The 26,247-nt window shown below is 40.1% G+C and overlaps 1 protein-coding gene across 1 annotated transcript in view; it reads right to left on the minus strand.

Moving 5' to 3' along the window:
* The window catches only part of CALCR (calcitonin receptor), a 157,998-nt gene that overhangs the window by 5,084 nt on the left and 126,667 nt on the right, over window positions 1-26,247 (minus strand). Inside the window, exons 8-12 of the mRNA XM_015620119.3 lie at window positions 21,982-22,135; window positions 16,576-16,636; window positions 16,407-16,473; window positions 13,813-14,031; window positions 5,394-5,435 (exon numbers count right to left, since the gene is read on the minus strand). Of these exons, the coding sequence (XP_015475605.1) occupies window positions 5,394-5,435; window positions 13,813-14,031; window positions 16,407-16,473; window positions 16,576-16,636; window positions 21,982-22,135 (543 nt within the window). The remainder of the gene's footprint in view (window positions 1-5,393; window positions 5,436-13,812; window positions 14,032-16,406; window positions 16,474-16,575; window positions 16,637-21,981; window positions 22,136-26,247) is intronic.

Genomic DNA, 26,247 nt, shown 5'->3' on the forward strand with positions numbered 1-26,247 from the left:
AAAGGAAAAGGAAAAGGAAAAGGAAAAGGAAAAGGAAAAGGAAAAGGAAAAGGAAAAGGAAAAGGAAAAGGAAAAGGGATGCTGGAACTCCACCTGGATTTTTTTGCTCCTGAAATCCCTAATGCATTTTGATACTTGAAGATGCTCAGCCTTGACTAAAGAGCCTTTGCTATGAATGGCAAAGTGTAAGTACACTTCATGAACTTGCCAGGACTAATTTTGTAGAAAGAATTAGAGGATCAGAACAGCTAGAAGGGATTTTTTTCTGGTAATTTAAGAACAGGTTCTGTGCTCACAAAATATAGAATGGTTATAGCCCTCTGCATGGCAGAAGATGTCAACCTTTGAACAGTCATCTGCTAAGAACAAGATATTTTATTCAACATTTACATTAATAGTGGTGTTATACATGGTACTAGGAAATGGTTTAAACTGTTGAGTCCTGCCAGGGAATAAGAACTTCTCCAGCTGCATGTCCATGCATGGCAGCTCTTGATAGTGTTGTGACATGAGCAGAAAATGGGCAAATCCCGTCTCTTTTTGTTTAAATCAATGGTTTTGAACAGCACCAAGTGAGAATAGCAGCATTTTGGCACAATAATGTAAATGACCCTCTCCTCCAGAGGAAGGCAGGTGCAAGTGAGGCACTGTGATGACAGGTGTCTTTGTTTCTGTGCTCCTGCTGAGGTTGGCACTGTTTGTCATTTGGAGAATGTATTGCTATTCACCCTCTCCTAACATATAAAGAAAAGAAAACCAAACAAATGGCTGTGTGGAAGTTGATTAACTATTGAACATAGCAAAGGCATATGGTCACAATGGAACTTTAATCACTTGAGCTGTGAGCAAGGTTTACTATGCCAATACTGAGAATTAAAGTGAACTAGCTGCATGTGGGGATGTTTTATCACACTATTACCCAAATTTATTCCTGAGAAAGAATTACTGTTTTAAAGAGCAGTGCAGTGGCAGCACTTGATACAGAAATATTATATGATATATTATATGAAATATTATATTTGGTCACTTTAAAATTGTCTTTTGATGTTACAATATGAATATTTGAGCTTTGTCACCCCAGAAGATATGGGGAGGGACTGGAAGAAGAGATCTTCAGAAGTACTAGGACAGTGACTTTCCCCATATCTCTCTGGGATGGTGTCATCTAGGGCAGACACAACGGGGATAAGGCAGAAGCCTTGTCTGTGCACAGGGCTCTGCCTGCCCGCAGCCACCTCTCCTCCTCTGCACCACGGGCACTTCTGGCCTTCACCTCTGCCCCAAGCTGACCATGCTTGCATTTAACAGCGCTTCACCCTTTCAGATTTGTGTCAGCATCTTTAGTGAAGGCAGCAAGAGCCTGCTCTGAGAGTCTTTCTGTTCCTCTCCTAGCCCTCTCCTTCCCCTGCCCCCTGCACAGACCCTGAGGCTTCAATCGCTCTTGCACGGGGAGAAGAGCTGCTGTGCAGGTGAGAAGCTCTTGATAAGCTCCCCAGCTGCTCTCAGCTGGAGTCTGACAATCCACCAGGCAACCATAGTTCTGGAGATGATAGTGTGGTTGACTGGAGAGGGAAGAACAATGTCCCTGAGTCTTACAGAGCCTGTCATAAGGAGCTTATAATTTTCTTCTTCCAAGAGAGTGGCACTTACATTGTGTGTATGGTGGGTAGACGACTGACACATCCCTTCCATTTCAGTGCCACTACACAGGTCTGAAAGGCTCCACAGAGCAGTGAGAGCACAAGGTCACAGCCTCTTTTTTTTCTCTGTTCTCTGCTGGACTGCTTGCTTGTTCAAGCATCTGGCCACAAATGGATTGTACAAGTTGCTGCATTTGAGTAAAACTTGCTAATCTAGCTTTCTGCCATAATTCCAAGAATCTCAGATGGTCATAACTCAGTGCCAACTAAAACCATGGAATGGATTTTAAATATGTAAGCAGCATTACTGAAAATCACATGCACAGCCACAACATATTAATGACTGAAGAGGCACCGGGAGGCACAGGGTGATGCCTGCCATGCTTTCCAGTGTGATGGCAGATAAAAGAAAGCAAAGACTTAAGCAATGAAGAGCCCAAGTTTATTTACTCTGGTCTTCAAGACTTTAAAGGTTTTTCTGTTCTCTATTAGGCATTCACACCTCATTGGCACACAAGATACATCACTGTTTTTTCACCAAATAGACTTCCCATTCTGTTGTCCAGCCTTGCAGTCTAGAAGCAATCCCAGGCTTGAAAATGTGGTCTGGTGAGCAGACTATTGAGAGACCTTGTGTCATCTGTACAAAACTGTTGCTGTTGGACAGAGAAACTACAGTGCAGTTGGACACCAAGATTTTATATGAAAACATACAAGAAGATTTTTAATTTCAAAAGTAAAAAAAAATACATTGTTTATGTGTTTTTCCAGATGAATGCAGACATTGGTAGAGCTTTTAATTATTATTTTAATTTTTCTTTCTATAGATGGCCTCATGGTACTTAAGTGAGGTTAGTGAGGCAGTAATGATGAATGTACTATAAAACAGTAAAGTGGTTCTGAGTTTAGCATTGTTTGTCCTGGCTAAGCTTCATATATTTCAGTCTTGAAGTTAAATGTTCCAGTAGAAAAAGTAAATCCCAGATTAGCCAAGCTTCTGCAGTACTAAAATTAATCTCCTTGCCCCACACTGAATTTTCTCATGAGAAATAATTTTAGCCTCTATGGCAGCAGATGTATGCAGCAGCTTGGAAACAATCTTATAACTGAAGACCAGACTGTGTCTTTAGTCTATGTACTTCTGCATACACCAGGACTTGGTCAAAGTCACATTAGTACTCCCTTTGGAAGGCCCTACTACCAGCTTGGCATTAGTTTCTTGCTGTTTTTCTATAGATTGTGTGCCTTATATATCTACAGCTTGTGTAACTGCAGAAACAAATGGGAGGAAGGGGTCACAATCCTCTCCTGGCCCAGCCCAGCCCAGCCCAGCCCAGCCCAGCCCAGCCCAGCCCAGCCCAGCCCAGCCCAGCTACTCTAGTGCATAAACTTTTCTGGATATTTTAATGGATAATGTGCTATTGCAAACAGCAACAAACTGCCTTGAGTCTGTATTAGAGAAGTGCCATCTTTGACACTGCTCACCTTAATGGGAAATTTTGAAAAAACCTTCCCTAAATAAAATTTCCTAGAGGAAAATAATGAGAGGGTTTTTCAGCACTCCTGACACTGACAGACTACAAATCTGAAGCAGATGCAATGATTTTGAAAATGGGTGTAACAGTGAAAAGAACCCAAGCAGCAACAAAATCACTCTCAACATGTCTGAGAAACCTGCATCCTCACAGTCATTCGTTTTTAGTGCCTGACATCGATCCATGTTTCTGATCAGCTGCTCCACCAGGAGTCATCAATCATGCATATTGGCAACCAGATGCTTCAAATGTATTCCTTGGTGCAAATACCTTGAGAATCATATTCCTCTGGTTGCAAAGCTGGACATGGCTCTTCTGACATTGTAGCACTGCCAAAACTACTTTGGAAGTAGATCTAGTTGATGAAACTAAAAAACTAATATACTTTAAAATACTTTATGTTTTCAGTGCATTTTATTGTGGCCTTTCCTCATTCTTAACATTGCTACAACATTTAATCTAGACAAATCCAGGTGTTCTCATTAGAGATGGAGAATCAACACTATAAAACATTAAGGAAATTTGTTAAGGGAATTTTTGCAAAATCTAATCTGAAAAAAATGGAGGTGACACTGGGTGAGGGAAGAAGGCAATGCTCAAGACCAGGATTTTGAGGTAACACTTTGTTTAGAGGCCAGTGAGGAGACACTGGAGTTCTGCTTGTACACAGTGATGCAGACACTCTTATAGACAGAGGATGCTTCAAAAACTGCCTGACTGGTCTCTGCTTTCTTCACAGTAGGTCCTCCATACTAGGGAGTATCAAAAGTTTTCCTTTGTTTCTAGGGCATGGATATTCAGCTGTGTCAGAGTGATAACAGTAAGGCAGAAGCAGAAAGGTGATAGCAGCCTGCAGATATTGGGGTCAGAAATGTGTTAGGAAAAGAGTTGGACATGTCTTCAACTTTGTTTAGCTGGATGCATGAAACTGTGAACTTCTGTAGCGTGATGTTTACAGCTCTCATTTCATGTTTGGTTCTGATGTGATTAGCTGCTCATATTTTGCCATTCTCTTTCATGCCTCCTCAGGAGCCATGCTACAGAACTGCAGCTGAGGCCTCATCGTTTTTATTCTTCTGTTTCTCTGCACATTTACACGGGGAGCCAGCCAGAGGCAAATATACAGAGATGTCAACAAGAGGTGGCAGAATTTAATACTCTCTGCTATCCTGAATGTTATAAAATCAGCCAGTAACACCTTATCAATAAGATAACTTGCTTCCAGTCTCTATCAAAACATCAGTGTGGTCACATCATTACATTGAATTGCTGGTTTCTAATAATATACAGGGATAAACAGGAGCACAAATATCTCTCTAGGTTGACTTACTGAGCCATAGCATCACAAAGTTTGTTCTCTATCTATTCATCTGCTCTGGATTGAAAATGAACTTTTTAATGGACTTCCTAGCTTTGCTAAAATATACGGTGTTTTGTTTCGCTACAGTTGAATGCTCTTGATGTGTTGAAAAAGCTTTTTTCTGCCAACCATCTTTGGAAAATGGCTTGCTGCAGGAATTTAAATGATTCTTGATGTATTTTAACCTGCTATTTTTTGTAAATAAAAAGCAGTAAAGTGGATCTAAAATCCAATGTAGGTGTATATATGTATAATGTATTGTATACATATATACGATCCAGCTGTAAGAGAATGGGAGAGATCTTTGCCTCAAGAGTTTTTCTTTCTCAATTACTACACAAGAAACATTGACTGTAAAAAGGCCAGTGCCAATCCTCAAAGGAGCACAAGTAATTGCACTCCTCCGCCTCTGGCAGTGCTACCAGGAATGGATTTGCCATGGCTCTGAGCTCCCCACTGCATTCTTTAGACAGATTCCTGAATGTCTTCTCTGCTTCTTATTGAGTATTGTGGTCTTTCCTGCTGTTCTGGGGCAGGAAGGGGAGAAAAGCATTTTTCTCCTTTACTTAGACCTCCATCTCAAATGTGCAGATAGTAGGGCAAGAGTGTCATGGCTGTACCTCATTAGGTGCCGTCTGCTTTGTAATGGTAACACACCTGATCAATCTGCTCAGAGATATTCCAGACACACTCTGCACAGAGCTGTCAGAAGTCCACACCACTGCTTGTGTGTAGAGAATAAAAGCAACTTGGTGTGGCTTCAAAGTTTGTAGTGCAACATGCTTCACATCTGCATTAATGAACAGCAGGATGACTATTTTACAAGTTCTGCTCATTTTCTGCATTTCACGTACTTACCTCACCATTGAAGAAGCAGAATATAGTAGCCACAAGTAAGCCCTAAGGGAAGGAAAAAAAGAGTTTTGACATCTATAGAATATATAGACTTCATTATATTTTGGAAATTTGGACTTGATGAAAACATGAATCCACTTCCTCTGCATCACAGACACTCCCCATCTTTCACAGGTATGCTATTAAATGGATTTTTTTGTCTTTTTGTAATGTTTCACCATTTTCCCCTCCTATATTACTAGATTTTATAGGTTATCTGCTATGGCTATGATGTTATTCATATATAAGAGATGTAGAGAAGGAAAACGAAAAGTAGGTATATATTTTGCTTACAAAGGAGAACCACACAGCCACTGATTTTGCTGAAGAGATGGTGGAGGAATTTTGTTCTATATGTTGCCATTCATTCATCAGAGTGTAGCTATCCAGTCAAAAATGCCAGACACAGAGAATCCAGCTCACCCAGGAAGGCTTTAAATTGAACTGTATGTCAGGATAAGTGAAATGGTATGCTGGGCATCACAATGGATGGAAAGGATATAAGAAGAGGTGTAAATGGCCAGAAAAAAGAAAAAAAACCCAGCACAACACATGAGTTAGAAGGGGGGAGGCAGAAAAAAAAGAGACACTGCTCATCATAGCTTGATTGTAAATGGATTTAAGTTAATTTCTTCCTCACCACAGTTGCTCAGATAGCATTTCACTACTGCTATAAGATTAAACAGGGACAAGGCAGGAATATGAGATGGAAAAGTATGAAATTAATAAGAGAGAAAATTCTTGCACAGAGAGCCTGCCATTCAGGATTATATAGTTACACTGGTCCATGTCCTGACTGCACTCGCTTGTATTAAAACAGCATTACAAAACATCACTGGGAGCCAAATGCCTTAATTTGAAATTACTTAAAGCAGTTATTATAAACTGAATGTATGGCAGTTTTTGAAACTGAGGGGGGAAACTACAATGCAGCTTATGTTCCCAAGGGCTGCTTTGAAGAGCTTTACAGCTCTAGGTTTTCTGTAAAACCTTTATTTGAATGATTACCAGTTGAATTGCAGGTAATGCTTTGCAAAATGTCTTGGACTCTCAGATTTATATTTTGCACCACAAACAGGGTAAGCAATAAGTTTTTAACCAAATGCTTATATAGAGATACACAGGCTGGTTTGGACAAGTGCTGACCACGACAATATTGACAATTATTTTTCTCTAATAGATTGTCTCTGATGCAGAATTTGTAATTTGACATAAATTCAAATATCAACATGAAACAGCATGTAGGAGGAGGGTGAAGGGTAGACATAGTGAGAAAAAAAAGTTTCTTTTCATGTTTTGGCAAAGCAGTGAGTATTCTCAAAAAAATCAAATCCCAGCATGCAGTAAGCAATACACAATAGCTTGTCCATTAGTTTTGGGCTGAGAAGCTCCACAAATTTAAACAAAACCTTACAATTCTAAAGCAGGGCTTTGCCAGACCAGACACTCCTAAATCCAAATTTTTTTTAGGGTAGAAAATGTGCCAGTTCCTTGCAGCCTGTACCAATGCTGTTTGTGCTGTGCACGCTGCAGAAATGTGCACAGTTGGACAAAACCTCTGCTCTGCACTGTGCACCCTTGCAGCAGGAGTTTGAAATTGTGCTGGATGTCGTTTCACTAACAGCAGCCAGCCATAATGGCAAACCAGATGGACCTTGATCTCCTCTGGGAGCAGGGATGCTCAATGGACAGCCTACATGAGGCATGGAAAATCAGAAGACAGCAAGGGAGAGAAAGAAGCTGGGGCAGAGAAAGAAGCAGAGAAATTTTTTTCAAGTTTGCTCTTCAGTGAGAGTGTTTAGGGGCAATTTGGGAACCTCAGTTCACCTAAAGACAGAATTCTTCTGTTACATTCTGCAATTGCTCCACTTTTCTGCTGTTCAAGAGTGTAATGTTTTCTCCTGTCAACTTCTGACGGAAAAGCTAAAGAGGAAGGTGGAGTGATGCCTCATATCCCTTTCAGTTTTTCTTCTAGTTTGGAGTGAGCTGAAAGCACACCTGGTTTCCTGTTATTTTGAGACGATGCATGTTGTACATGTTCTGGCTGAGGAAATTATTTTCTCTAGTCTGTTCCATGTATATCCCATTGCTATTCCTCCACCTGCCATGCCCCTCTGGACTCTGCCATCTATCTTCCTATTATTTCTATTTATTTTTCTATTTCTATTTGTTTTTCTAATTTCTTCTTTTTATACATAAAGTTTTGCCATAGTACAGAAAGCTATTTTTATCTTCAGCCATAAATCTAGGGAGATACCAGGAGCAGACACCAGCTTTGTCTGTCTGGAGCCAGAAGGGCTTGGGATGACCATAATTCTACAGTGGATCTATTAAAACATGTGACAGACTATAACTAGGTTAGGTATTTAATTTAAGCCCATGGGTTACTCCTCATATCTATTTGACACATATCTTCCAAATTCTGACTGCTACTGGTTTTTGCTCCAGATACAGTCCTTGCTGAGGATGAGATGTCTAAGTCAATTATATCTCTCTGCCACTGTGTGGAGTTGTTAAACTAACCTCTGATATATTGTCTGCTCCCAGCAAGATAACGTTGGCTGTGGTGGTGTTGAAAGTAGAAATGAAGAATATATTTATTTTAAAATGAGGGCCTTATATGGCTTCTGAAATTCTTCTGAAACTACATGAAGAACAAATGAATGTGTTTTTCAGCTGAATCATGACAAAAGGATTGTCCAGAGACAGCAGCTTTCAGACCTTCACATACTTTATTAACACTGTAGTGAGTTTTTTCCAGTGTTTAAGTGACTATACTGGTCTAAGTAAATTCTTTGCTTCACAAGTATTTAATTTGTATCTCACTCTCCTAGAAGACACATGAATGTCTTGAAGAGAAGTTCGAGTAATTTGCTCAGGTTAAGAGGAAATAAAAAATACTTTTGCAGATAATGCAAATTTACATAGGTTTCTCAAATATTTTTTATTTTTTATTTGCACCTGTGTCTCCATTAAACCAAGAAAGCATATATAGGTATACTCATTCCTGCTGTTCCTGACCATGTCCAGGGCCCTAGTTTTTGCCTTAATCAATTGTGTTTCTGTTAAGATTTTTATGGAGTTATATATTCATTATTCACGGTAGAGGAAAATGTACGAGTGGTCATAACATAAAAATCAGTTTTTGATTATCTTTATGGACTTTGTTCCATGTCTATTCACTTCTCACTTCTGGAGCTGAATGGACAGCAAAAAAAGAAAAAGAAAAAAGGAAAGCATGGCTGAGGTTGTTCATAGAAGTACATTCCAGTCCCACTGCTCTCATTTTGGCAAAAAATAAAAAGCTTTGAGAAAAAACCCTAGTGCTTTTCTCACCACCTTCATTCACAGCACACTCATACAGCATCTCTGAGGTAAATGACTGGGTTCTGAATTGTGAATTTATGTTACAAGAAAAAAATAAGCAAAGCAAAGGACGTGTCTGTGCAGTTTCAGCTGCCACCAGGGTGGGGAGATTGTCATGAGAGGGCAGAAGACAGCAGCCCACCTGCTGCAAAATGCTAGAGACATCCCATCAGCCAAGACTCATGCTTTGCTTCTCCTGCTCTCTGTGGGGGTTTCATTATTATCATTTTTTATGTGAAATTTTCATATAAAAGTGCCACTTTGTTATGTCCAGCTTATCTAACCTTAATTGGTTCCAAATAGTAAAAAGTTTTTAAACTGCTAATAATTCTAAGAGAAAAAAACCCCAGAAAATAAAGAAAAAATGCTTATGTTGTCAAAAGCAGTCCTATAACCTTAAGTTTGAACAGAAGGAGAAAATATTTCTGACTGGTTTGGCATTACACAGGATATTTATTTCCTTTTAAACTGAGAAACAGATGGAATGAATACCTTCTAAAATACATTGGAATTTCTCACTATTTATAACAGGCTACTTTTAAATGGGTTAATTTTGTTCTGTGTAAGGCTGCATAGAAATCTGAATTTAAAACTTGGGGGCAGTGTGGATATATTTGCAGCCCAAACCCAGGCCTAAAAGAATCAAAATATCCTTTACCAGACCAGGCACCACTGAGCTGCATCCTCCTGCCTGGCAGGGTGGGTGCTGCTGTCCAGGGGTGCTGCTTGGAAGTTGCTGAGTGGCACACAAGGGATTTCACTTGTGGAGAAAAGGACAGTAATTATTCTCTGTTCAGCAGAAAAAAACATTTTCATTTGCCAATAAAAACCTTATGCTGAAAGCCCTTATGCTGAATAGCATTTTAATTTCTCACTAGAGGTAGATTTACACATTTAGAGCCTCAGTCACCAAGGTACGGAGAAGAGTAGCTTTAGCTGCTTGTGCATTGCTGTTGATTCAGGGGCTGTTCCTCCACCCCTCCCTCACAGACCTCGATGTCTCTCTTCTTTGGCACAGTGACAGTGTCATTTCTTGTAACAACCTCTAAAAACCCGGCTTGAAGGTGCTGGAGATAGAATGTTGGAGTAGAGAGCTTGAAGCTGAGGCTTATTCATATCTAGGCTGGTTTGAGAGCTCTGGGAAGACAGTGTCTAAATGTGGGACTAACTGGTGCATCATGCAGTTAATTTTTTACTCCCTTTTTTTTGTGTGAAGCCTTTGTTATGGACCAATGTCAGAAATCAGAAGCTGGGGTAGTGATCCTTTGTAGCAGAACCTCTGGTGCAAGCACAGCACCCCAGTCTCTTTACAGTCTGGGGTTTCTCAAAAGATTTTCAGTGGTTCCAAGGATGAAGGAAGCTTCAGCTCCAGCCCCAGCACCAGCAGAGGTGCAGGAGGTCCTGCCAGCTCATCAGGCACAAGCCACATCTCTCTTGCTCTATCTTGGAATGGAGACTGGAATGCAGCTACATGCAGGACCGAGGGCTGCTGCTCCACTCCTTCACAGGAGGCATTCCCTTTGCCCAGGCAAACCATTTTATCTCCACTGGGCAGCATGATGGGGTTTTCAGGCTTTTGACAGATGAGTTTTCATACCAGAGATGTTCAAGGAGCTGGCATATCCAGCACAATAATGCTTTACAACCTGAGGAAGTTTGCATCTTTCATGTGCTTTCAGCATCATCTACCAAGCTTTGAAACTCAGATCCTTTAAGGCAGATCTGCAACTCACTGGCTCTTGGGGAGTGCAAATGTTTGTTTTGTGGTGCCTAATTTAGGAGCTCTGTGAAAAAAAATAGCTCTGTGTGTTCATCAATGCATCTAGAGCATCCCAATCCATGCATGTCATTCCAATTGAGGTGTGCAGGTTTTGTGTAGGGCAGAGTTAATTTTCTTCACAGTAGCTAGTATGGGGCTCTGCTGTGGATGTGTGCTGGATAACGTGCTGATAATGCAGAGATGTTGGTATGGCTCAGCAGGGCCTCCAAAAGTCAAGGCCTTTTATCTCACACCACCTTGAGTGGGCTGGGAGTGCACAAGGAGTTGGGAGGGGACAGTCAGGACAGATGAACCCAGATGATCCAAGGGATATCCCAGATCATGTGGCATCATGATCAGCATATAAAGGGTGAGAAGAATAAAAAGGGGGATGTTTAGAGTGCTGGCATTTTTTTGTCCCAGGTAATTTTTATGTGTGATGGAGCCCTACTTCCCTGAGGATGGCTGAACAACTGCCTGCCCCTGAGAAGCTGAGAATGAATTCTGTATTTTGCTTGCATATGTGGCTTTTGCTTTGTCTACTAAACTATCTTTATCTCAGCCCATGAGTTTTCCCTGTTTTCACTTTTACCCTTCCAGTTCTCTCCTCCATGCCACTGCAAGGAGTTAGTGAGTGGCTCTGTGGGGCTGAGCTGCCAGCTGGGCTTAAACCACAACCTAGCAGCTGAAATGTCTTCCTCTTGCCTGGTGTGCTATTCATTTCAACATTCTGGAGACTAAAGAGCTGATACTGGTCATGATGAGAAGAGATATGAACCTCTACCTTTAGAGGATTAATGGGAAGTTGGCTAGCTGGTCTGGAGAAGTACATGCATTCCCATTTGCAGCACAAAAGCCAAACTTCCATTTCTTTATAATTTATCATAATTATGATATTATCATGATAATGATATTATCATTATTATTTTTGATTTATCATGACATTTTATCATGTCTGTTCTTCAGATCTGTTAAGAATCTGGTCTATTGTGTGAAATACACATGCAGTAGATATGTGAATTCGTGTTTTACAGAGAGTCATATTTGAAAAACTATTTCTGCTTAAAATGGTGAGCATTGATGAGACCATCACAAAAAAAGTAGGACAGATCCAAAACAGACTTCTGCTGTTGTTCAGAAATTACTTCAGCAGAGGAAACCTAGCTTGTTGATAAATAAAATAAAATAAAATAAAATAAAATAAATAGTACTAGTGTGCTGTTTTTCAACTGGGAAAACCATTCTCTGAAAGAAATAGCATTAGATGGGACTTTTTGTGAACAAATTCTTTCTTATCCTCAATCCTCTGCAATAGACTGCAGTGCTGGTTTGCACCATTTCTGTGTAATTGATTTATATAACTAACACATCAATCCTTCACGTTTACTTAAAGAAGTCATGTACTGTGAAAACCTGTCTCTCTTTCTGTTCTTGAAAAGGCATAAAAATTTCTCATTTAACCAGTGCAGAAATGAAGAATGTGCAACATTTTGCATAAAAAAAGATTGGTAATTTTTCCCAGGATGCCTGCTTGTGTAGGACTGCCATGCCACGAGCTGCAAGACCCCAGAGGCTCTTGCTGGTGTCTGCACAGGCTGGCTGTGCTGTGGGTCATGGCAGTGCCATAGCTAGGGGGGAAACACAGCCATTACACAAACTAATACACCATCTGCTAATTACCAGAACCAGCCCTAGAAGAAAATGAGCACCAGAGGAGTGATTATACAGTTGTCATCGATTGTGCATACAAATATGCATACAATAAATGTTGGGGAAAGGATTTGGAATGATTATTTAGGTTACAATTAAAAATCCAGTCTGAGTGGAAAAGGGAGGATTGCAGTTGGCTGCAGCCAGCAGGACAACTGCACAGCCCTTCCAAAAGGCCAAGTTCTAGCAGGAAGCACACTGAGATTATACTGAATAGGTGACAAGAGTTCTTCTGTGTAAGCAGAAAGAACCTGTCAGGGATGAAACTTTCCTACCTTGGATCCCTCCCTCACCCAACCCCCTTCATCAGTGCAGCCTCCATTTTAACCTCAGTTTAGTGACTTTCTATTGCATAATTATCACAATTAGAATTTTTAATTCAGACAATTATAATTGGTTTTGCAATTCTCCAACAATGCACAAGGATATTTTAAGAGTAAAGTCATTATCATAACACTCTGTCTTATCCTAACTCGTTAGAACGGTAATCAAATAACTTGTCACCAAAAAACTAATCTGGAGATATTTCTTTATAGCTCTTGTAAGAGAAAAAGTAACAATACAGGCAACAATAGAAGAAACATGGTTGTCATTCCTTTTAAGCAGAACTGTAATATAAGATGTCATACACTTCAAAAGCAGACTTATAACTTCAGTTATTCTATCCATGCAGCAGCAGGAACACCCACAGTTTTGAAGGGATAAGGATGATAAGCAGGATATATAATCTGACAGGATGCATAGATTTTGGTAGCCTTATTTATAATTTCATTTTAGGAAAAAAGCACTACTGGTTTTTTTTAAGCTGCTTTCTTATTCAGGCATTAAAATAATTTCTTCACTTACCTCCCATATGAATGGAAGCAAGAAGTAGGTCACCATATTCACTCATTTTGACCACTACTCACAAATGCATTGAAAAACTGCCTTTCCTAGTCAACATAAGACTGGATATATTCCAGTCAGTCCACCAGATAACCCAGAATTTAAATTCATTTCGGTTTGGCTTGTTTTCAAAAGAAAATGAACTAGACTTACTGAACGATGTTGTATTTTCAGAGCATTTTTGAAATCCAAATGTCAGTCTGATAATTTGAATTGCCTAATAACGGAATTCTAACTCCCAAATGAAGCATATTTGTCTCTGGTTTTTCTTTGTGTGTTGGCATTACTTTTGAACAGCAGTTTGCAAACACTGCTTATTTTAATATTGAGGTCATAGCACTAGTCACAGTCAATTTGAGCCCTTCAACAGAAGTTGTGCTGGTACTTAAAAGCCCTCTGTGAACTCAGTTTTCTCTCCATAGTTTAGAAATAATGTAAACTGATACTTCTGGGGACTTACTACAGTTTTTCCCCTGTTTTGTCTCTATTCTTTACACAGTGGTGCTGCATGTGTAAATGCAGATAATCCAATACTGTGTAAAGGTTGGAAAAGAACTGAAAATCCAGTAATTTTCAGCTTCAAGGCAAACCCCCTGGAAACAGCGTCTTTGAGTAAATTAGCTTAACATCAAACAATTCAACCATGCTGAAGGTGCTACATACCTGGTAATGCATTAGTATATGCATGATGTAATCATATATTTCTCCAGCAAGTCGGTTTTCTGGTCTCCAGGGAATAATAACAAACTGAATTCCTAGTAAGGGCACCAGGATTAAAGTGGCTCTGACAGCTTTCATATACATGTTGGACTCAGCACGGTGGGTGTCTCTCAGCTTTGTCACCAAAACTCGGACAATATTAAGCAAAAAGAAAAAATTGACCTGCAAAAACAAAGTTATTGTAGCTGAAAGCATTCAAATGAGACAGACATTCAAAATAAAAATACAAAGCACATAAATGGCAGTAAAGTGTAGCTTTCTAGCTTTATTGTATCCCATAATGGGCAGCTCCTTGGCAGTCAGGTCTTGGAAAATATCTTGAATATTTTTCAGGAGAGATCTGTAAAGCAGCTCTAAATGCTTTGGAGCCTGTATGCAGGAGGTCAGGCAGGCAGGGGTCAGTTCTAGGATGCACTGGATGTTTTGACACTGATGTAGGCAAATTCAGGGTTTCCAGGGAACACTAAATATTTTATTTTGTATCAGAAGTTTAAGTGGGGTGTACAAATTGTCCCCTAGAAATAACCGTGTCTCTGTCCTGAATCTGACACTTGCCAAGGTGAGACAAAGTCCGTGCCCCTGGGCACACGGGACCTATGGGAGCACACAATTTCCCTAAGGAATATGCTCCATGGACTAGTGCTTAGGCTTGTCAGTGAGCAGGGGCTGCTCTTTGAGGGAAACCTGGGCCACCCCTTGCCTCCACCAGACCACAGGGACCCCGTGGTACCCTGCCCACAGGGAACAGGTGCTGTCTCAGGGCAGAAACACCAGACACCAGGAAATGTTGTCCCTGACCCTCATGATCAGTGATACCAAGTATCTCCTTAAGCATCTCCTCTCCTCAGTTATCTCTGGAAATCTGATGGCAGCATAGAGTGACCTGCCCTTGACCCTGCCTGCACAGAGAGCTCCTTGTGGGATGTGCTGAGAGCCTGCAGGAAGAGGCAGGGCAGACCCAGGCTGATAATGAGCTCAGTGGGTACCCTGTGGTACCTCTCCTCTCCAGGGTATCACTCTTTCCACTCTGCTACAGTAAAATCAGGCACTTTGGAACTTCAACAGACTTTCTTTCTCCTGCTAATTTTTTGAAATAAGTATGTAAGCTGTATAATTTCCATAGGTATTTCAAGAACTCAAATTGCATCTCTATACCAGAAATCTGGGTGGATTTTTTTCAGAACAGTGAATCAGCAAGCTCTGGTAAAATATTTCAGCACTTCTAAACTACACTGGGAGACCTTTCAACTGTTTTATATTTGTGCTCTACTAGAAAAGAGGAATAATAAATTACTTCTGAGGTCCCATTCAACATTAAATCTAAACCTGAATCTCCATCCTGTTCTGACTTCACTCACGTTGTTTAACCTCCACTTTAAGATTTTCTGAAAGTAACTGTAAAAAGTCAAAGAAAGACTTTGCAATGTTAAAAACCCTCAGCTCTTCTGAGCCAGTCTGCCACTATGGGATTTTTTGTAGCAAATCAAGCAGGTCATGCTGTAGACATTGACATCTTCATAAGAAAAATAAGACTGGAAATGACATAAACATATATATATGACAAAATGTAGAAATTATAATGTCTTATTTTGAAAACAGCTAAAGACTGCTCTTTTTCCATAATAGTTGCTCCTTTTTCCTTTGTGGCCAAGATGTACAGAGTGGGATCACAATGACAACAATAAAGGTTAAGTGGCCTCTCTCAGATGGTAATTGGCATTACAATAGCAGGTACAGTCATGACTGAACCAATAAACCCACAATAAATGTGATTCTATGGGACCAACAGACTACCTATAAGGCAGGGAAGGATGGGTTATTTCACACTGTTGATGTTAAAGACATCATTATGACATCTCCAGAAAGGGTAGAAAGATTTTTTTTTTATTTTATTTTCAGCTATTATATGGAGAGTTGTTTATTTGAAGGTGTTCCCAGTACTCACTGTGCTGTTGTTTGATCTCTGAGGCAATTACTGCAGCTATGTCCATGCAGGTGTTTGCAAGTGAGAGGCGGATAAAAAGACGAAATGCATCTTGCGTGACACAGTGAGATGAGCTTGGGGCTTGGGTTGAATAAAACCCTTTCTGCAGCTGTCAGGAAGGTCAGGGTTACCATGCCCAACTGCAGGACTGGCATACCAGATGTTGTGTGATGTATGTTGTATGCACACTACCAAGCTGCACTTTTAATCTTGTCCTACTCAGACAGCCCAGCCCAGTTCTCTCCCTGGACTCTTTTAGCTCCCTACCTTTGGTCAATACCAACTCAGTGACCAGCAAAAGCCATGCTGGACAACGAGCTCACCCCAGCTAAGGCACAGTTAAATGATTGATGTCACATAAATGCAGTGTATTTATCTCAAGTCCCACTGTAAAAAGGTGTGAGCCTGTGCTTTGCAACACTGAGTAGAGAAAACCTCTAGTTTGCTCTGAGTTTTGACCAAAATACTTATAGTACAGAAGTTTCTATTTTGTTCAGGTTAGCAGCATTTCTAAAATAATTATTATACTGTTGATAGCAAACAATATTCTTACCAATAAAGCTGCCATTACAGGTCCATGAACAATATAAAGCAAGTGTGTATCAACACTCATCCAGCAGCTGGAGGAAAAATACAGCATTAATATTTGTTATTAACTTGAATAAAATTTGCTCCACAGTTAAATAATGCTAAGTTCCTTCAAAAACAGACATGCTACTCACTTGTCATTGAAGTATCTGGCTCTTGCAACTGCATGAATGGATGCTGGCACTAAAGGGAACCCTGAAATGATTAAAGTTATAGATCAGTCTTGGTATTTGTTTAGCTTGAATTTCATGTGTGTCACACATTCATAGTCTCTTGTTCACAAAACATATGGATGTGTATTGTAAAGACAGAAAGAAGTTTAGACCTGATTAGCATGAAAGATTTGATAATCAGGATGCCTTGGTAAGAACAAACAGAGCTTTGAAGATTACGAGAAGACTGGAGCAGGCTGGTGACAGGGAAGAAGACTGAATCAATTTCTGCAAGTAGAAAAGACGTTGCAAAAATTAATGTTTATTTGTATGATGTTTAACCCAATCACTGTAGTAAAAAATTACTAGCCTTCCTAGAATGGTATATAAGCATATGTAGCCCACAGTAAATTTGGATCCTGATCACCACTCAGCTGCTCCCATCTCTCTCAATCGCCAACAGATGTGAAATCACATCTTTCAGAAAAGAACTTATTCCATCACACCCAGATCCTGACAACACCTCAATGGTGAGATGCAAGAAGGATTAACATTCAAGGCAGGCCAATGAAGAAACAAAACCCACAGACCATGCTCTCCTGGGGTGTCTCAAAGCTGCTGCCAGGCTCCCCTGCACTGCTGTGGTTTTTCAAGGGAGGGTGTGAGCAGGCAGTGTGGGAAGGATGTAGGGATCATTCTGTTCTCAGAGGAGTCTTCCCTCAGGAGACCAGGGACACTTGTTAAAATCATGTAAATAACTGTTGAGCAAGAGAGAGGCACACTGCACATGGCATATGCCAGATTATGGAGCAATAAGAAACAGTGCAGAGTTTCTCTTTTGGAGCCAATGGCATGAGAAAGTGTTTGGAGCCAGGAGGTTTTTGGGGGATGGGAATTTGTGATATTTTCTGTAGGTTCTCAGTGTCTGTGCAGCCAAGCCCACTCCATGCAGCTTTATCTTAACAGGGAGAAGAGCTGTGAATACCATAAATCCACATATCCTGACTTACTTGTGACATCTCAGAGGAGGCATTGACAGGGAGCTGATGGGAGCAAATTTGCACTGGGCTTGGCAACATGCCGTGCTTAACAAAGCAGAAAGCTCAAGTTCTTGTTTCCAGCCTGACACTGACAGTAACAGTCTGGTCCACTCCTTTTCATTTCCCTTCAGCTTGCTTAAATGTCACATCCCTCTCCAACAGGCTAGAAACCTGGAACTGGGGAGCCTGCACCGCTGTGCTGACCCCAGTTTGTACAGCCTTGCCCATACAGACAGCTGGACATGATCTGCTGCCTTGTCTGTCCTGTGCAGAGAGCTTGGTGCACACCTTTGGTGCTACTACTGCCTGTTCTCTATGAACCACCTTTCTACTGAGCTTTGGATATTCTATAATTGTAGATGAAAATGTGTGAAAATATCCTATTGATACCATGATTAATCACAGAGGGATTAAAAGAACACAGCTCCTGTCTTTTTTAACATGTTAGTTGTTTCATAAAAATATTCGGAAGAGATGGCTGATCCTTAGCCATGTTGTAGGGAGTGATAATGAGATCCAAATGTTCATAAATACAACAATCTTATGTTTATGTTTCCAGGTATCTTTAAGCAATAGCTATTAAAAAAAAAAAAAAAAAAAAAAAAAAAAAAAAAAAAANAAAAGAAAGAAAGAAAAAAAGAGTTCTTATTGCACTTTACCTTGGGAAGACAATGCAGTTGTGGGAGAACAAACTGGATTGCCTTCTCCTTTATATTTTATGTTTATATTATATATGTCTTTAGAAAATGATGCCTTGACCTCTGGCTGAAGAATTCTCTTTTTGGGTGGTGATGCATAGCAAAACAACAAAAAGCTTAGAATAGAAAGAAAGGAGCTTGTGACTTCAGGGTGAGCTCATGGGATTGACAGTTTGAGAAAATAGTTTTGATTGGGAAATGGAGCAAGTCTGGGCCAGTTTTGTTGACAGATTGAAATGCAATTTTTAAGGGTTCTTTCTGTAATAGCAAAACTTCTTCAGCTGAAAACAGTGGCCTGAAGTATTGCAAGTAGAACATGCCACATGATGTAAAAAGAGTTTTTTTCTTCTGCTAAATGCATTAGCCTAGGATATTTGGCTTAACAAACTCAGAAGCAAATCTCAAGAATGCAGTGGAAAGTCTTCATTAGCTAGTTATGGGCTAAGAAGCTCATGACTGTCTAAAGCTCAGATTTTCCAGCTGCAGGCTGGCTCTTCTAGGGCTAAATGTTTCTCTTGTAAAGGGCCAAAAAGCAGCGAGTTACTGAGAAGTGGAGCATCAAAGACTGTGGTTTTGTGGTTACATGTATCACTGCAGAGTCCTGCCTACACAGGGTGAGCAGTGAATAATGTGGAGAAGGTCCCCAGCCATCCCAGGGACTGATATGATTTATCCCTTTAGGTCCTGCCAGGTCCTTTACAGCACAACTGGCAATCAGGTCAGTATTCCCAGTACAATTTGGAAGGCGCTCAGTTTCAGCACTGTCCAAATAAATAATTCCCTTTCACTTTGATGTGGGTGAAGGTGCCTGAAGCAGCCAGAGTGAACTGTACTGTTGCACACAGTTGATACTGTTTTCTTGTCCTGCCTAATGGAGATTTCCTGACCCGGTGAAACAATAACAAATAAGAAATGACATCTCCAGCAGCAGTTCCCAGCGAAGGGGTCAACTGATGGCATCAGCCTTGGAATCTATCAGCCCATGCCAGATTCCATTCAATCACCTTAAACCCTTTGTAGATGCTTTTGTATCTGCTCAGATTTTTATTTTTCTTATAAAGCTATTTTACAAATGTCATTAGTGTTTTTTCCAAATGAAGTGGGACAGATCTTCTTGCATAGGGCTTAGCAGTAGCAATGAATAATGAGTAACTTCATCTTGGACATTTGCCTTGATCTCTTGAATTGTAATTCAGAGCACAGCCTGCTCTGGTTCCTCTGCATTGCCCTTTGGAGAAATGTATCTCTGTCCATTTAACATAGATGGATGTTTAGACTGCGTTACTACTCCTTCTGGAAGCAGCAGAATTACAATGATTCATGACAACTTAAGGAGTCACCAGATTGTCATAATCAGACCATTTTGCTATTAATAATATTTCTACTTTAGTTAGAAGGTGTTTATATATATATATATGTAAAATGGAAGTTCACCTTTGGAAGTTTTTAATGGAATTTTAATGGAATTCATCTAGTTTCTTAAAAAAGGCTACAGATATCTCCATTTTAAATAACTTTTTCCTTCTCAACATATCAGCACCCTGTTACCACAGCCACTACACTATATTTTGGGCAGCTCTGCAGATACTGATGTGTGTCTTCTCAGGTAACATCACTGAATTCCCCACCATGCTGCTGGTGTCATTCTCAGCAGTACTACAGCTGGCTTGTTAGCTTTCATTGCAGGCTGGGTGTCACAGCTGCATTAAATTGCACTGCCTAAATTGAATGTCACCAGAAAAAAAAAGAAAGAAAGAAAAAAAAAAGTCTATGACCATATTCCTCTTGCATAATTGGATGTGGAGTGACATTGTTTTGGGAAGCCTTATTCTGCAAGACATGAAAAAGCTTTGTCTGGAAGCAAATGTTTAAAATTACTCTTCACACTGGGTTGCTGTTTCACAGCCCTATGAGACTTTTTATATTCAAATATTCTGAGCCATGAGATTTTTGTGATAGCACAGCTGCTTGCTCCAAGAGGACTCAGCTATTTGGATTGGAAAAGTCCAGGAACTCTAACTTGATTTAGAGTTCTTCAGGAAGGTTGTCTTCATTTAAGAGCTGATAAAATTTCACATGCTTTTAATTCCAAAAGCATTGCAAGTGCCTCTCTTCCTAGAAAATATACCATTATCATACGAAAAAAGAGTGCATGCCAGTGTTCTCATTAAGCAAAACCAACCAACCAACCAAAAACCACCAAAGACAAATTATGACATGCCTGGAGGCTGCTATCTGGCACTACAGACTGTATAAACTAGAAAATCAAGTTAATTTTCTTGGTATCTAATGAAGGTATCCAGAAAGCACTAAGCCTTGTATCATAAGAGGAAAGCAAATGACCAGACTTTAAAATGAAAATCCAAATAGGGGATAACTTTGCTGTTACTGCCTATTTAGGATCAAATATTGGATGCCTAACTTGTGTTTGAAGATAGTGTTTTATATTTCTTCAGAACATATAGAACTGGGTCATTTTCCTCTGATCTAATTACCTAGTTATCTAATTATTCATTAATCTAATCTAAAAATTCCTAATTTTAATTAGTTTAAGCAATAAGGAGCTATTTTGCTATTTTCCTGCTGTAAATGAAATAATCTTGAAAAAGTACAACTTCACCAAAGAGGATGGCAAATATAGAATAAATTGTATCTGCTTCAGACAGGGATTGCAGGAACATCCCTGTGTGCAGTGGGACAGTGGATAAAAGTCCACCATTTGCTGCTTTGCTGCACCAGTGGTTTCAAGACAGGGGAACTGCCTTGCCAGAAATTGGAATGAGGCCACAGATTCATGGTTGCCAAATTGGAAAAAAGCTCTTGATATCGATTTTCTGTCAACACTGCTGTGGACAGGATTTAAAATAGTGATTTAAATGTAAAAGATACTTCATTGTAATATACTGATTATATTTATATGGTCTTTTATTGGACCAGATAGTCCAAAGGAAAAATATCTGCTGCTACCAATTAAAAAGGCAAGGGGTCCATTAGTGAAAACAGAAGAGATTGCACATTTGGAGATGGAGAACAAGATCTAGTCATGGTTCCTTGGGCAATATTCATGTGACCATATGCTGCTGGACAAAACCAGTCCTGACAGCAAAGCCATTATCTACTTAGTAGGTAAAATCAATTTTTTTCCTTTAAAATGACCAAAATATGCCAAAATATATCTGATACTGTATTCACTTTCAGAGAAATTCCAACTCCTCTTTTTCTGTGCTGTGTTTACTTCACTTTGTGAGACACAGATACTGATCTTTCCTCTTGATTCCAGGAAAATTGTACTTTATAGGTACTATCTCACATGCATATTTTTGCATATATGAGACAAAATTAAACAACATTTTTTTTCAGAAGAGATATACTTGAATAGAAATATATTTTCTCCTATAGCTTTTCTTAACAGAGCTTAAGCATTTCTTTCTGCAAATCCCGAGATGCAGCAAATAAAAAATACTTTTTGTGCTGTTCTTTGCAAGTTTCTAAGCCCATGTAATTATATGCATTCCAATTTAGTGCCCAAGAACTCAGTCTTAAACAATGATCTAACAATATAAACTAGATCATAAATGGTAGATAAGTGCTGGAAGAATTCAAGAATGTGAGTGTACTGACCACCTTGCTACAAATGGACACGTACATACCCCAGCCCAAGAGGTAATACCAGTGCAAACGCTGCTCTTCGGCAAACACTGCCACCACGATCAGCGTGTGAAGATAAATGCCTTCACACAGCATCCAGAAGTAGTTGCAGCCCAGCATGTACTGATGAAAGAATTGCAGCACTTTGCAGCTTACCTGTTAGATAAATGAGAGAAAGTCACACACTTGACCAGCATTTTAAGTAGGCAAAGACAAGTGTTAATGCCAGGCTATAAGAAAGCAAAGGGGAACAAAAATTCCCAGTTCTTTATGGTTTTGGGGTTTTTTTTCAGCACCTATCAGTGAGAGAGATTTTAAACTTTTTTAAATGAGATGAACAAAAGGAATTAAATTAAATTAATTAAATTAAAATAAAGTCCTCACAAACCAGAAGAGAATTATAACAGCACTCCAAAAGTACCACAAAATAAAAAAATTCCTCCAAAACTTAGTTATCTCATGGGTTTTTTTAGAACTGAAACAAACAACTTGTTCTAGAGGTCAGAGGAGGGCTGTGAAAAGTACAGTAACATTGAGCTTCAGTTTGAGTGACTTCCTTTTGACCAAACTTTTCTAAGTTTTTTTTTTCAAGTCTCTCTCCTAAGCCGTAGTCATTTATGCTTTAAACAGCCCTCAGCTCTGAATAAATTCCTTTGGAAAGTGCAAGTTTTGGTGGCAGCAGAGATTCTTCCTGTAGGGTACCAAGGATGATGTCTTTGCTGCTTTGCAAGGTGACAGCTTTGCTCTATTTTGATAAATAACAAATTGGTGTGTAGAGCTAAATGGAGCTGGTGAAGTGGTTCCCATGCATGGGTCAGATGAGGTTGCAGACATAGACCTTGACAAGGGATTGTGGCTCGGAAGGAATCATGTTGTGTCTGCTCCTGGGGTGCCAGCTGGTGAGGGACAATGCTGCTCCTCTCCTGAATGTGTCTTATGTCCTTTTGCTCTCCTAGGGAGGGCAGTGAGGTCCTCCACCCGGACTTCCTTGTCACCACAACCCAGGAGGGCCATGAGGAGTGGGCAGGCATTGCTGTGCTGACAGAGACCCACTGCTTCTGAGGAGCACCACATGCTACCTGGAAATCTGAGGTCATAGCAGTGATAGTAGCAGTCTCCAGTGGCCACGGAAGAATACTTCTTTCCCTTAACTTCTGCAGATGTTTCCCAAGCTGACTACCTGGGCTGTATGAGATGTCATTAGGATTCACTTGTCTCTTTCAATAGACACTTTTGCAGTTCAGCAGATAGAGGACTGCATGTTTTGCATTTATCTGGACTGTCCCTCTGGATCAGAAAATCTTCTCAACCATTCAGTCCACCATCTTCTGTCACTGAAGAACATTCTCAATTGACTAAACAGGTGTATTTAGTTTTGTTTCAAAATTTGCAGTGCAGGTTGGTGTTCATGAAAATACAGGTTTATTGAAAGGTTAGGATATAGGATTTGGATAAGATTGGTGTGAAGAACTGATTTTTATTTTCTGGTAATTCATGTTTTCTTCTCACCAGGCAGGACAGAACAGACCATTATGTCTGTTTTCCACACTGTGGCTGAACAGTTATTAAAGGTGTGTCCAGAAAGGGCTGTATACTGAACCCAACCCAACCCAACCAACCACCACTACCACCCCACCAAAACAAACAATAAGAGATGTATTTGCTCCTTTTTCTCTGGGCAAAAGTGTTCATTAAGGCTCTTATATCACTCCTGGACTGTTTTTCACAAGTCTGGGTCAATATGTTTATTGCCTTGTTTCCTAGCCCATGCTCAATGCAGCCTCCTAGCTGATGGCTTACCTTTCTTCCTTCTCCCCTTATTGAGCACCCACCCTGCATGGGCTGCCTTGCCTGACAGGCACTTTCCTCAGTCTGCACACAGCTTCAGGTGGCACCCTCCCTGCCATCAGCCAGCCACCCTGGCCTCTAAAACACAAACAAACTTCCTGAGCCATCACAGCAGTTTTCTGTGTCTGAGGTTTGGGCTGGGCCAGCATTGTGTCCCCTTGTGGAGGTCTACAAAGAGGAGCTACAGATCAGGGGGCTCACCTGAGGTCTCAAGGCATCATTTTCCTGATGGCTTTAGTGGGAGTGACTCAGGGTGTGTGCATGTTGTACATGGGCTGGTCCTGCTCTTGCCAGGACCAAATTGTCTCAGATTTCCATCCAGTCACCTGGGCTCTAGGAACAATTTTGTCTTCAGCTTGGCAGGGGGAGGGGAATTGAACATGGATGGTGAGTTCTGCTATAAAAATCCATGGTACTTCTTAAATCTGTCATTTTGACTTAATGCTTTCCCTGTTTCATACTGCCCAGCTGGAAGGAAGGTGACTGTGGAGGATCCTTGCTTCTCTTGTAGCTGTAGCTCAAACAAATGCACACATAGAAAACATTCCCTGACAGCTGCAGAGCTAAGCTCCATTTGCTTCATTTCCCAACATTTCCTTCTTTCATGTACCCTCCATTTGAACTATGACTTGTGGCTTCAAAAATGAAATATTTTACTTATCCTTTAGAGCAATGGACATGCAGACAGAACATGACTCTTGAGGAACATAATCACTTCTGATATAATTAGTTAGAGAAGTAAGAAAACCCTTGGCAAAGAATAAAGGATTCTTACTACTGGTATTTTCACACACACTACATTAATTTGAGAATTTATCTGAAAAAGTTATTACAAGGAGTTTAAGCACAACACTGCATTGAGATAAGATGTTAAATTTGCATTATTCAAAAGGGAACAAAAATCAGTCTGCTTTGGATGGGGTAGCATATGCAGCGTGTTTCAGCGTGGCTAAGTGATGCAATGGAAATATTTTCCTACATTAAAAAAACTGTTTTTCTTTGGTCAGAGCAAGTAAAAAAAGATATTTTTCAGTAAAAGAAAACCTTTTACTGATAAGAATTGGATCAGAAAAAATAAAACATGACAAATGCAACCAACACCTTAGTGTATATTAATCTTAACTGAGAAAATTACAAAAATAGTATATATATAGTATTTATTCTTACAGAAACAATAAATAGGACTTCAAGATGATACAAAAGCAAATCTTCCACTGTTCAATGCTTGGTAACATTGTTTTCATTACTATAATTATAAATCTTTCATATAATCTATAGAGACTGATATCTATAATTTATAAAGACTGATATTTTTACTATAAGTGTGGTGAGGCACTGGAAGAGGTTGCCCAGAGAGGTTGTAGACTCCCTATACCTGGAAGTGCTCAAGACCACATTGGTTGGGACTCTGAGTAACCTGGTCTAAGGGAAGGTGTCTCTGCCCATGGCAGGGTTGTTGGAATTAGATGATCTTTAAGGTCCTTTCCAGCCAGACCATTCCATGATTTTAGGATTTTAAGATTGTTAATTCTGAGATAAAAGCATGTAGGGAGTTTGTTTTCTGCTGAAGACAAAAGTTTTGTTGTAAGTTCTCTGAGGCAGCAGCTCTGTCTTTGTTGTGTCTTGTACAACATGCAGCACAGTGAAATCCAGGAAAGGATTATTGCAGCATCTTGGCACTCTGAAGGGGAGTTAAAAGTCATGAGTGTTTCAGTCTGCAGGTGTGCAGGTGACTGAAGCTAGTGGGTTTTAATTCATGAGCAGCACAGGCTGAGAGGAAATAGCAGGTCCTTTCTAGTGCAGCCCCATAACTGGTTCTCAGGTTGGTGTGCCTGTCCCCTGGAGAAAGGGATAAACAAATGCTCCACTTTTTGACAGCCTGGAAACAGACAGCACTGTCCTGCACTGTTCTGTTGAGGGCTATAGCAAGGGGAAGCATGAAAAAAATATCAGGAAAAAACTATCAGCCCTCAAAGTCAGGTAGCCATCTAAAAAAGCTGAACCTTTTTTACTTCTGGAAGGATGTCCAAGAATTAACCTCTTTTGGCAGAATGTCATGTGGAAAGAAACTCAACCTGCATGCAAGGAGGCTGTCTCTGGCCATGTGTTTGCATTGCATTGATGGGCACAAAAACCAAGAAAAGTTCTTTACAGATCTGTTCAAGAAAAAAGGTCCATTATTGCTAATTCTCCTTCCTCATAAAAGCAGCCTGCAATGACTTTAAATTATGGCCCAATGTCATGGGGTAGCTTTACCTTTAAGGCAGCTGAGGAAAGAGGGGAAGTTGAAGGTGCTGATGGCTGATGGGAGTTCTTCCTCCTGACCAATTATCAGTCATTTCCAAGAATTGACAGCAGTTCTGACCATTAGAAAGTGAATTCAACTTGTAAACACCCCCTTAAGAAGTACAGACAGTGTT

Source organism: Parus major, chromosome 2 (assembly GCF_001522545.3).
Source record: "Parus major isolate Abel chromosome 2, Parus_major1.1, whole genome shotgun sequence".
Taxonomy (NCBI): Eukaryota; Metazoa; Chordata; class Aves; order Passeriformes; family Paridae; genus Parus; species Parus major.